The sequence below is a fragment of the Leiobunum rupestre genome, chromosome 1 (genome assembly GCF_980474605.1).
Source record: "Leiobunum rupestre chromosome 1, qqLeiRupe1.1.hap1, whole genome shotgun sequence".
Classification (NCBI taxonomy): domain Eukaryota; kingdom Metazoa; phylum Arthropoda; class Arachnida; order Opiliones; family Sclerosomatidae; genus Leiobunum; species Leiobunum rupestre.
In genome coordinates, this window is record NC_143384.1 from 20,897,312 (window position 1) to 20,910,371 (window position 13,060).

The following is a 13,060-nucleotide window of genomic DNA, read 5'->3' on the forward strand; positions in this document are numbered from 1 at the left end:
ATATTTTACTAGCGTGGGTAGTGAAAACGCTGACAGGCAACGTTGAAACAATTAGATTATTAAACAGACTGGGGAATTTCGGTTCGTATGATTTGTAGGGACTACAGCGCTTTCCTAAACAGCATTTGTTTAATCAGCATTTTCCAAAACAGCGTTTTTCAAATCAGCGTTTTGTCACAATAGCGCTTTGTCATAACAGCGTTTCTTTATACAGCGTTTCCCAAAACAAAAAATTGTTCAAACGGCGCTTTGTCATAGCGGCGGTTCTCAAAACCGTATTTTGTCGAAATAGCGTTTCCCAAAACGGCGCTGCTTTCTATAGCACTAATAATATAGGCCTATTGTAATACATATTTTTCTGGAATTTCTTCAAATTTCATTACCTAATGGTTTCTGCCGATAGTTAGTATTGCAAACTTACCTAACCTAACCTAACCTAACTTAACCTAACTTAACCTAACCTAACTTAACCTAACTTAACCTAACCTAACCTAACCCCTGATGTTCATATGTATGTTATACATTTTTCATCGTCAATTCATATAAATTTTAAGAAACCACTGTCTTGACCAAAACCGCTATTTCAAAATCGCTAATTTGAGAAACGCTATATTCAGAAACGCTGTTTATGGAAAAAGCTGTTTTGACAAACCGCTCTACTGAGAAACGCTTAACTAAAAAACGCTGACTAAACAAAACGCTCTTACGACAAACCGCGATATTGAGAAACGCTGTTTTAACAAAGCGCCGTTGCAACAAAATGCTGTTTTGAAAAACGCGCTTTTGAAAACGCTATTTTAACAAATGCTATTTTAGTCAAGCGCTCTATTCCCTACATTCCGTTCTGATACTAAGTTAGAAGAAATTGACACTGTACTATGTATCGAAAAGCTTGAAATATCCGGCAGTGTACCACTTCCTAACGGGATTTAACCTAACGACAATACTGGCTACCAGTGGCGTAACTAGGAACTCAGGGGCCCCCCACGAAAAACGACTCGGAGCCCTTTTAAATAGCACCGATTTTAATCATAAACGTTTGGGGGCCCCCTAGTTCTCGGGGGCCCCCCGCGCCGCGGGGTCTGCGGGGGCGCTATTTACGCCACTGCTGGCTACCAATTGGAAGCTGACCGAAGAGACGTTTAACGAAATTCAAAAACTAACCTGCCAAATGTACTGCAATAACACAAAGTTGAAAGACGTCAATACACTCCGATACCAAATGTTTCGTTCAAAAAGGGGAAATGTTGAATCGGGAGTACTTCCATCATGCGCTGACACGCTAAGGCCGCACACTGAGAGCGAATTACCAAGCTGCAATTTGGAAAATAAGTCTCGAAGCGTTTCCTGTAATTCCTGACCCAACAGATGGTTACGGATGGAGAAAGGACGGAGAAATACTGGACATACTCTGGACGACTGGTCCACCAGTTCCAGAAATAGTCCTATCTCTAATGTCTTGCAAACGCGCCCGTTCTTGCCGTCCAAACGATTGCACATGTATACAAAATAACCTAAAATGTTCAGCAGCTTGCAAAAATTCAAATTGCACAAATATGGTTAAAGATGACGAAGAATATCATCGCGACCAGAGCGACAGTAATTATTCGGATAGTGAAGACGACTAAAGTTTTGTCATTTTGTATTCTAAATAAATGTGAAATATAAAATAAACTATAAGATTACATCTACGTTTTAAGTATTATTTCTTTAGCTAATGGTGAGCACAAGTGAGAAAGAGAGAGAGAGAGAAGAAAATGAATGAAATTACTTTTATTAAAAAATTAAAAAAGTATACTGCCTTTACAATAAAAGGTTGCAAAAAACACAGGGTACCAACTCAATCAAAAATTACATCGTTAACAGAAAGTTTTTTTTTGTTGTTGTTTAAAAATTAATAAATAATATATTTAAAAATATACCTAAACAAGTTGGCAAGCCAAAATATACCTCTCCTCGGAAGAATTGTCCCTAGTGGTATTAATTTCTCGAGATAACCCTTAAAGATATATCTCCGCAATTTAGAGTTATTTGTTAAAAATATTAACCCATTTCTATCCCGCCCGGTATAAAATTTTTATTATAATTAAAATAATTGAGACGAAACGACCAATTTTAATTTATTCAGAATATCATAAGTTAAGTAGTTACAACAGTAAGTTAGACGTACTATAACAATGCACAATTGAATTAAACCCTTTTACAGAACAAGTTTATCAGTTAAATATAATACGAAGCAAATTTTAATGAAAGAAATATCTACAGAGGCTTTTTGGAATTACTCGCTTACGAAATACTTGCCGCATCTTTAACGCTCATTTTATTTCAACACTCGCCCTTGATGAAGATACCGTAGATATCTGGTAGTGGACGACTCGTTCACTTCCTGTTGACGTTGTGACGCATACCACATGAAAAAGACCAATGCCGTCCAATTTCCAATATCATATAATGACTCGCACACCCAAGAAATCATTGACTGCGTTAGAAATCGTAGATATCCAAATATCCACACCAAATGTATTTACAAGAAGCAAAAACCTTACCATCAACAAAGCACAGAGAGCCACTTGACTAACCGCCAGCTCTTAAAGCAATTAACGTTAAATTATCTCCTTTGAATTAACAGAACTATATATAGGTCGTTAAGAAAGTGGACCACCCACAGGGTCTACCCTTTAACCCTCTAATCTCGGCTGACTGCGCTAAAACAAGATTTAACCTTTAAAAAATACCAGATTAGGCCTTCATAAATTCATTAATAAAAAAAGACTTTATTACCTATTATGCTTACGATGGGTGTCTTAATTTCAGTGAATCTAAGCAGCTATCGGTGGTTCTGTGGTAGAGCGCTCGACTGCCAAGCCGAATGGTCTGGGTTCGAAACCTGGGTGGCGCATTTGTTTTTAATCAATAGAGAAACGCTAAATTAGAATTTCTTCGATGCAATAATTTCAATTTCAATTCTATTTCAATTAAACCAAAATTTCGTACTCTATTAAATACGCTTCCGATAAAGCTGAAGGTCTAATTTTCAATAAGACGTAACAAGTGTCGGTGGTTCTGTGGTAGAACGTCCGCCTGTCAATCAGGAGGTCTCGGGTTCAAATCCCGCCCGAAGCGATCGCAAATTGATACTAAGACGAATACCGTGTACAACTGGTGGAAACCCTGCCATTGGACGTTGAGAGGTAGCATTACAATCAGCACTCGGTCCGTCCCAAAGTCATTAAGAAGAAGTTGGAGAGAAAACGCCCATATAAACACAACAGACTCAACATGCACAACCATCAGAACACAAACACAACAAATTCAACACTCACAACCTACGCATAAACATTACAAAAACGTAATACACCAAACCGTCACGACGGTGAGCGAAAAAACACCATCCAAACCAAACCGCAAATGCATCCGTTAACGCTCACCGTCACACGGTGGTTTTGCCAACCCTTTGAGAAACTGCGTACGCAGTGATTACACTTTGCACCGAAAATGCGAACGCGTTCGCAGTCCTGACAGACAGACAGACCCACCCACAGACCCACCCACAGACAGACCCACAGACAGACACGGTCGTTGTATAACCCCTCCTAGGGGACTTTGTCCCCTCGGAGAGGTAAAAAAGAAATTAGTGCGCCGAATACATGTGAAAGTTCAACTGCGAGATTGAGTCACGTATAACTGTTATAGCAATATCGGGTAGTATAGTTGTTTGAAGCCCAAAGCGACGAACAAAGTCCGCGAAGAATTTGGTTATCGTACCACGGGAACCAACATACAAACCAATGGTCTCCCATTCTTTTATGTCTGGGTACTTTAAAATATTCGTGCGTTGTATCCATGCACAACTTCTTTTCGTTGTCCACACGGGTCGCTTGGTCGGCGTATTGCTCGAACCGAATTGTTGGGTCCAAAATATAGCCCCGCGGCACTTTAGGAGATGTATGCGAATTATCGCAGGGTAACACCTTACTAGTTTTATCAAAAGTAAATAGGGGGAGAAAGTCTATCACTACCTCCAGATTTTACCTTCCACCATGCTTGACACCCTTTTTAAAGAGCTAGTGATCACGTGATATTTCTAACCAATAAGGATTGCGCATTACGCGCGGAGTAGTGCATTTGTGGTATTCCGGTCCGCGCTCAAGATGAAAATTTTGAATTTTATTCCCTGGCAACCATGTCACCGCCTCGCGATTTCAAATAGTCTCTCTGTCTAATGCTGACCATTATTTCCTTCGAGAACGCTTGAGTTTAATTAATAATTACTATATCAATTGTAAAATAAACAAAAAAGCTCGTAGCTATAGCTATTATTTCAGTTAAACTTGCAAATTGTTAGGCCTTAACATCGTAGATTTACCAATTAGTCCCGATCTCTGCTCTTAGATGGCGCCACGCTCTCCACGATTTAAGTGAGCGTTATTCTAGTTACGGTTTATTTCTTTTCAAAAGTTGTGTTATTATTTTTAAAATGTCGCATTTTAGTTCCTATCATATATCTACTTTATTTAGGAACTAAATTAACCAAATTATCGAAAGCAAAAGTTTAATATTCACGTATTTTATAGAGAACTATTTTTCATCGTGGCGGAGTACAACCGATACCTTTGTGTCCCTGTAAAGAGGCGAGGGGGAAGTCATTTCCGAAGCCCAAAAATTTTACCCCTCAAATTAGACGTCGTGCGGTTGGACCCAAGTGCCATACTTTATCCCCCTATTTACTTTTGGTTTTATCAAGAACCACAAGTTCAGCGCGTTTGTTCGTATCACTAGAGTAATCGACACAATATACTTCCTTAAGAACTTCGTATCCCGCTTCTTTAAGACCGGTCTCTAGTTTATTCACCACGTTGTTATGTCTTAAAATTACCATATCGTTGGTACGCGGACAGTCCTGTAGAACATGGTTTCTTTCTTCGTGCAGTTTGGAAATCTGCACGAGGTTGTTCCATCGGACCGTCCTTTCGTACCTCGCGTGGCGCAGCTGTTCGAATTCATTTTAATTGCCGTCGTCCATTGAGATGACGACAAACCCTTGCCAGTGACCATCCAGGAATTCGCTTTCGGGTACTCCGCGAACTGATTAACTCCAAGACCTTTTCCGGGCAATTTACTCCATTCTCCGTAAAATATCTCGCAATTTTTGACCCGAAGGCAGTGCTTCCGTCTCATCCACTTTAATAGAGAGTCGCTCTAGACATTGTGTTAGCTCATATCCGAAGTCTCGACACGCGTTGAGCAGTGGGTCATCAATCGCTTTTAATTTCAAGGCGATATTAAAGTGTTGCAAGTATGCTTCCCAGGACGCGCAAACCATGCCGAGTCCTCTCAACTTTCTAGGTGAGTAAATCATCGCATCTGGACTATCAGTTGGTATAAGTAATATCATGAATATATCTAGCTATGAATATACAATAGCAATAGCCTCTCTAACCTCCCGCTAAAATTTGGGTTGGGCTTATCTAGTCACGTGATCAATCACATCTGCTCCGACCGAGTGAGGAGCATGCCGTCATTTCCCTCAGTCTCCTGATTGGCTGAAAACGCTTCACTGGTCTCGAAAGTTGCCACCCAAATCAAATCGACATGATAGAAGGGCTATATCGTAGGGTTGGATATTCATAGCTAGATATATTCATGGTAATATCTGCTTAACAGCGCCCCTGATAAAACTGTCCAAATCCCTAAGGAATTGCTTGGTGATGTTTTTGAGCGGGGCACTTTGCAGTGGGCATACAATTGTAGGCCATATAAATTGGTTGATTATGTTGTGTTTTTGGCTTGGTTGTAGGAGAGGACTCGACACCAAAGAGTCCAGTTCTCCAGATACTTGTTTTAGAAGTTCAGCTTTATCCAAAATTATTTCGTTTGAAAAATTAACGCCCAGATATTTTATTCTTTCGTTGGGACGGAGAGATGGAATTCTGTCACCGTTAAGTAGTTCGATATTTTCCCTCAGATGATCCAATTTACCATTCGAAATAAGAATGGCTTTACTTTTATTACAGTTTGCAGATAGTGAAAATTGCCATTAGACCATCCATAACTATTTGAACCAGGACTTAAGCCGATTCGTAGTTCTTAGCCACCGTCGCAGTGTCATCCGCGAAGCCAAGACCCGAGAGTGGCTTTTGACCTTGCACCAATTCGAAACCGTGCTCTTTCGCCATTATATCTTCCGTAATTTCTTTTAAAATAAAATCTATCGCAATGTTGAATAGGATAGGCGAAAGCGGTGCCCCTTGCGCGACTCCTCTCGCAATTTTGATTTTCTTTGACTTTTTACCGTCAACTTCTATCTGGACTTCATTATCTGATACCAGTTTCATTATTAGGTCCAGTTGTCTCTTTGACAAAGGAAGAGTGCTCAAAGTGTTTCTTAGGTGTTGATGCCCAACGTTGTCAAATGCTTTGGCGACATCTATAAAGACAATTGCGGCGTCTAATCGTTTCGCTTTTGCAGCTAAGAGTACCCCATTTACCAGAGATGAATTTATATGCGTACCCGGCGTCGCAACAAACCCCTTCTGAGCTGTGCACGGTTGAAACTGACTTCTTACTTGTTTGTCGATTGCGCGTTCTATTATTCTTCGAACAATAGAAAATACCATTATCGAACGAAAGTTGTTTAAATTGTCGAGATCTCCCCCTTTATGAATAAGAATCGCTCTAGCCTTCTTGAGGGTCAAAGGAACATATGAACACTTATCCATGATAGTGACCAACAACGCAATTATTTTTAGAGGGCTTTTTCGTACATATATTCTTTACGATTCTTATCGCTACGTCTATTTCTGTCTCGTTGGGGGTTCGTGGAATTCTTATACCCTTTGTCTTTTTCTTTACCTTCGCTGCGCTTTCTTGCCTTGTAGTATTTTGAAGCCGGATGTTTGGGACCTGGTAGTTTCTCAATTGCCAATGCCAAAAAGTCTTGAAATTTCACACAGAGACTATCAAGTAACTCAGTGTCTACCTCTTCGCCCAGGAGACGAGTTAGTTCGGTTTCGAAGACTACAACTTCAGGGAACGAGACTTTGTTGACATTTTCTAGAGTTTCTACCGTATTGATTACAGACAAGCTGTCATTAACATCTGTAGATGACTTGATACCTGATGGTTTTTGCTCAGCAGTATTTGGAACCGGCGGTTTCTTCTTTCTATTTTGGTAGTTGGCCGTTATCATTGCTCTTGAGATTTCTTTATGCGAATTAGAAATATGAACCCGGATACCTTGGTCACCTTTATATACTTTTCCACAGTGTGGACAAGGTTTCATTATCGGCTGTAACTTGACCATTGCGGGCAACGAGGACTGAGACTCTCCCGAAGCCATTATGTTACCGTAACCCCGGTGAAATAAGAATAATACGGCCATAACCAACTTGTTCAAAACAACAAAGAAAAATGGCGTCACCCAGCTTTACAGGCTCAGATGCACAAGTTGTCAATATTTTTAATTATTCAACGGAAATTGATTTAAATTAGATTAATTTTAAATTATTACAAACAGAATGCCTTACAATGCTTTCGCGACAGTAGCCAATGGTAACGAAAATTAAAATATTAACTGAATACAACCAAAATAACTCACTACTTCAAAACGCACACCGAGCTGCGGGCGGAGCGAAAAAAAATTACTATAAATAATTTTACTCATAAACGGTTAAAAAGCAGTTTTAAAAATAACGTAAATTTATAGTTTTTTAATTTACCGCTAGATGGCGGCATATATGAAAAATCGTCATAAAACACTAAATATAGGGGGCACATTATTCTTTCGATTGATGTAAGAAACATGAAAATACGTCAAATATCGGCCGAGATATGAGACTTTTAATGTTCTCTATTTCCGCCATTTTGAAAAAGGCGCCATCTTGGATAGCTGGATATTAGAACCCCACAGCACCGTTTTTCCTATATCTTAAGTACCCATGATAATGAAAAAAACTTAAAATTTAGCCACCCTAGTTGGTACCCTGAAGCTAGTCTGGCTCATGGACTATAGGCCTTGTTCGGTGCATTTGCAACGATTTACGACCGATCAGATCCAAGCTCACACTGCCAACATCGATGTCAGTTGCATCAAAGAAGAACAAATTTATGACTTCCTTGACCAATTTTCGGTTTAAACAATCCTAAAGATAATAATCGGGTGGAGTAAATTAGAGAAAGAAGCTTCAATTTAAAGAAATATTATCAATTGGGCATTTTTATCTGTTCTACTATAATATACTTTTAAATTATACTTTTATAATTATATTGTAGTGTAGTCCAAAGTTCCAAACAAGTGAACTCATCTTCATGAGTTCTACTATAATGACCACATAAGATCAGGCCTGGACTGGCCAGGGTGGCTAACTCCCCCCCCCCCCCCTCCCATGTATATTCGCAGGGTCGCTCTTACATTGGTTTAGAGGATCTAATGGGACCTACCCCCCCCCCCCCCCAAATCCTCAAATAGTTTTATTTTACAACCACTTTTCTTTACCATACTTTCATTTTAAGGACTAGAATTGAGAATTGCCAAAAATGTCAGTAACGGCTTATTTTGTATAACTTCTAAGAAATAATATTTTCTGATATTTCTATTTTTAATTGTATTTTACTCTTCGGAGATACTTTAATTTTACTTATCTTAAATAAATTATTTGGCAATTCTCTGATATTAAACTTAAACTTGGTCTTCCACTAGACATCTTTAAAATGAGTCATGCCCTCGCTAACCCCAATAGTGAAGTTAAGCGAGTTACGGACTAGATCAAATACTGACGCTATTTACTATTAGCCTACTAATGTATATTTCCCATTAAGGCTTACTTAATTTTAGAATTAAATACGTCACATTTGTTCAACTGCCGTGATAGATTGCAACTTGAACCTTGAAGCTTGGTTACAAAATGGTCATACGGGATTGGCTGGCTAATTTTGCTTAAGCTAAACTCATTTGAAACTCTCTCATTCTGAAATTAATTCGAAGTATGAGTGTGTAAAAAACTGAACTGGGTCAAAAATAGCATCTAGCGCCAGCCATGAAGTCTGGAGATTTTAAAAATTGCAATTCAGCATGGCAGCTGAACAAAGTACTCATTTGACTCATTTTTGATTCAGTGTTTGAGTAGTCAGCTAGATGGTCCTTCGAAAATTAGATATTTAGAATATTAATTTATAAGATTAAAACTTAATTTAGTATTTAAAATGAATAAGAGTAATACTGCTGATAAAAACACTCATGTTGGTGAAACATTAAATGGAAATCTGGTGAAGGAAAAGGAAAAATATTGAAAATAGGCACTGGATTCCATTTCCAAAATCAGCTAAATATAGCGCACTTGGGCTTCTGAACACTGTTGGAATGGCTATAACAGTTTTAAAAGAAAAGTAAAAGCATGTTTTTTTATAATTATTAACTTTATTTTCAGGAAATATCTAATACAATTTAATTTAGTGTTTGTTGTGGCATACACTGGGAATTCCACATTAAGCTAAACTGATTATATCCTCATAATCATAACCCACAACAAGTGCGGCACTAAACACTTCTTCCACCCACTGAACGGTGTTTCCGTTCTCAAAAAAGAAGTGGGCGGTGTAAACCACCACAAAATAGCTAATTCGGCGCCGCCGGCCAGTTCTTCGGCTCCTAATAGAGATAAATATAAACACGAGTAATTTTAGGTTTTGCCGAGAATATGCGGGAGGAAGAGGCTGTGATAGGAAAAAAACTAAATTACTCTATTGTGAACGTCCACGTTCCTTTCTAGGTCGTATCTGCAAAGGTTTGGCTAGTGGAGAACAAACAACACACAAACCCAAATTATAAAACCAAACTCTCGAATTAAATTGAACGTGTTAAAGTTAACATTCCATGTACAATAAAAAATATTTAGAACGTAGGTTTACAGGTTTTTATTAACGTAGTTTAACTACACACTTTTCGAACAGAGCGGCTCCTTGCGGAGGTAAGCGAAATTACGTGGAAAATCTCCACGTAATGTTCTCTAAAATCTTAGTGTTTAATTTCATCAAACACAACCCTACGCTCGTTAAACATATTCGAAGACATTGCTTTTAGCAAATGTAACATAAGTATGCCACTAGCTCGAGGTTGGGGATGGATGGCTAACTTAACACTGTCGTTGCGATAGTGTGAGCAGTGGCGTAGCTGATGGTCCGCAGGGCCCACGGTTTGGGGGGGGGGCTTGAGCTCGGCGGGGGCCCCGATAACCATAAAAATTAAAAAGGGGGCCCTCATATAGATTTTTGCGGGGGGGGGGGGGGCTACGCCACTGAGTGTGAGCCCGTAAATAAAATGGGCGAACAGAATGAAATAACAAAGAGCGATTCAGATATTAAAATCAAAGTTTATTCTTGAGTTTTGTACAGTTTATACAGAAATGCATATATCATTAAAAGTCGTTTGTAAAACGACGTGATTTAACAGCTTAGTTTGTTTTAATAATTTTCAGCTTCGATTTCGTCTTCATATTCTTCTTCCTCTTCGCTGAAGTTACTCTCTTTCTGGCCAAGTTCACGAGGACCGCTGTCCTCTCCGCCAGTGTCGCCCGGAACGGCAAGACCTTGCGGGTTGCCAAGCCAAGGATACCTCTGCGGGCATGGAGAACAGGTCTGCATGTATCTCGTTTCCTCGACGCCATCTTGCACGAAGGTCAAGATGCACGTTCTCGGAATGTGGCAGGAAGTGAGAGGCTTCTCGGCGCAGCTCAAAGCCGGGTGGCTGGCCGCGTTGGCATTAGGGTTCTGGCTCCACTCGAGGGCTCGCTTGACGCTGACAAACCAGACATCTTTGTGTGTACCTTGGATCTTCTGGATGAAGTTATTCAAGGCGCTTACTTTTTCTTCCTTCTGGAACCAATTCGAGTGAAAGTAGAGACCCAAAGGGGCGCGGTTGGTCTTGTAATGGCGGTTGAAGTTCTCCATCAAGAAGTCGTAGATGATATCCTCGTCCTCCTGGAAGACGCATTGGTCGGCCAAGGCGCAGCTTCCGCCCATGCCGTCTTCGGTGAACATCATGTTGAGGGGGTATTCCCAGACACCTTCGAAGGAGCGGGTTGGGCACTTGCTTCCGCCGACGCACCGATGAGGCATCCTGTAATCGAAAGTGTATGGCCACACGGGAACGTTCTTAGCAGCGGGCAAAGATGAATCGTATTTGAGGCCCGTTTCCTTAATCATGGCTGCCATTTCGTTTCCTCCGTTTCTCAAGAAAGGCGACCTCATTCCGACTATGCTCTCCTTCGTCAAGTTGGCGTACTTGACAAGCATGGACCTTAAGCCTTCGAACTGTTCCTTGAGCTCGTCCTTAGTAGCAGTTTCCCACCAAGTCTCGGGCTCTCTGGTGCTGTTGGTGAAGAACAAACATTTATAACTGACTCCCGGAGACTACGTCAGCGTGAACTCACTAGATCCCATTGAGACCGATTTCGTGCCCAGCGGCGGCCATCTGCTGGATGTTGTAGTAGCTGGAGTAATGATGCGAAACGAAGAAAGTGAAACTAGCCGGGCATCCGTTGGGGTTTTTCTTCGTGCTGTTGAGAACCTTCTCGTAATATGCCATGTTTTGGTAGTTGAGAGCACCGTCGAAGGAGATTGTGACCATCATCGGGACTTCCTTCGGAGACAGACGACCCGGAACTCTGGTTCCGTCTCGGCTGCAATGACAGTTGGGCAGTGAGCATTGAGATTCGTCACATTTAGCAGCCCTCAGAGGATCGACGGTTGTGGTTACAATTGGAGCTTGGTCAAAGAAAGGAACTCGGGTCAATAAACATTTATCTTATATTTTGAGAAGGCTGAGTTTTCTACTTACGAAGAGGAACGGGACCACACATGAGGTCTTTGGTCTTATACATGCAATGCTTCTTGACATCGTCGAAATAGAGGCCAGGTGGGCAAGCTTGCGGGTAGGGGTAGTTTTCGGCACATGTGTAGAATCGCCGGCAAGACTCGGGATCGGCGTACATTCCTTTGGCACGAGGGCACTTGTACGCGGCTGGCTTGGGTGCCGAGAGCACTGAAATTCAAATCACACGTCACCTCATTACACGCGTGACTGAATATTCTTTAACAACGGCATTATCTTATTGAAACAAGTATAATGCTAAACGCTCGCTTCAATGGATTAAACCGAAAGTCACACTTACCATGCTGGAGCACATTGCCGAAGAGGTACAGAGCGAGAGCTATCTTCATGGTTTTCGAAATAGATCGGCTGCACTCCATTTCAAAACTTTTACGAATCAAGACACGATGAAGCTGTGAATACCATTCCTGGTGTTAATACCCTATTTATACCCGCTAAGACCTTTTTTTAACCCATCACAATATCCATAAAAATTAAGAAACGGTCTAATAAGTAATTTTTAGTTGATCAATTAAAAATTATTAGATAAGTTTTTGTAAATAAAAAACATGTTGCAATCCGTCGTATCGTTTTTGGAGGCTCAAAGTTCAAATCCTGGCTTAACGATTATTGCGATATCAACTGTACGTGTCCTATGTGGCCGGTTCTAAGATGTATATCGCTGATACCTTATCCCGATCCCCGAGTGCCCACCAACAGATTGAAACCCCGGAATTGGAAGGCCCTTACGTCATCATCCATTCAATGAAGGTGTTATCAGAACCTAAAATAGATTAAATGAAAGAGGCCATCGCCAGGGATCCGGCCAGACAGTCTCTTCTCATGTACATTAACGGTGGGTGGACCAAGTGAAATGAAAATTTATGCCATGCAAGGGTTAAACATTTATGGGTATTCCAAGAGGAGAACACCAGGAGTCAAGCCTAATTTACAGGAGAGGGGGATGGGGTTGTTTGTTTATTCTGAGTAGTATGAGATAATGGGTTCTTACAAATCATACACGAGGCACATCAAGGTATATTCCTGTCATAAGCCGAAATATTGATGGGCCGCAGAATCCGGACTCCCCTAACAACGTCAGCAAAGTCATTGATTCCTCATTACCCGACAATAGCCATTCGAGAGACACTAACAATCTATGGTATCTTAGCAACCAGATCCAAGGTCACTGAG

At 40.6% G+C, this 13,060-nt stretch overlaps 1 protein-coding gene across 1 annotated transcript; it reads right to left on the reverse strand.

The window, feature by feature from the left end:
• Positions 1-10,438: 10,438 nt before the first annotated feature.
• Positions 10,439-12,268, reverse strand: LOC149961322 (chitin deacetylase 7-like). The gene is made up of 4 exons (XM_090176697.1): positions 12,168-12,268; positions 11,834-12,037; positions 11,427-11,760; positions 10,439-11,365 (listed from the first exon to the last, which is right to left on the reverse strand). The coding sequence occupies exons 1-4, from the start codon at positions 12,244-12,246 to the stop codon at positions 10,459-10,461; spliced, it is 1,524 nt and encodes a 507-aa protein (XP_090032823.1). The 5' UTR covers positions 12,247-12,268; the 3' UTR covers positions 10,439-10,458.
• Positions 12,269-13,060: the final 792 nt, after the last annotated feature.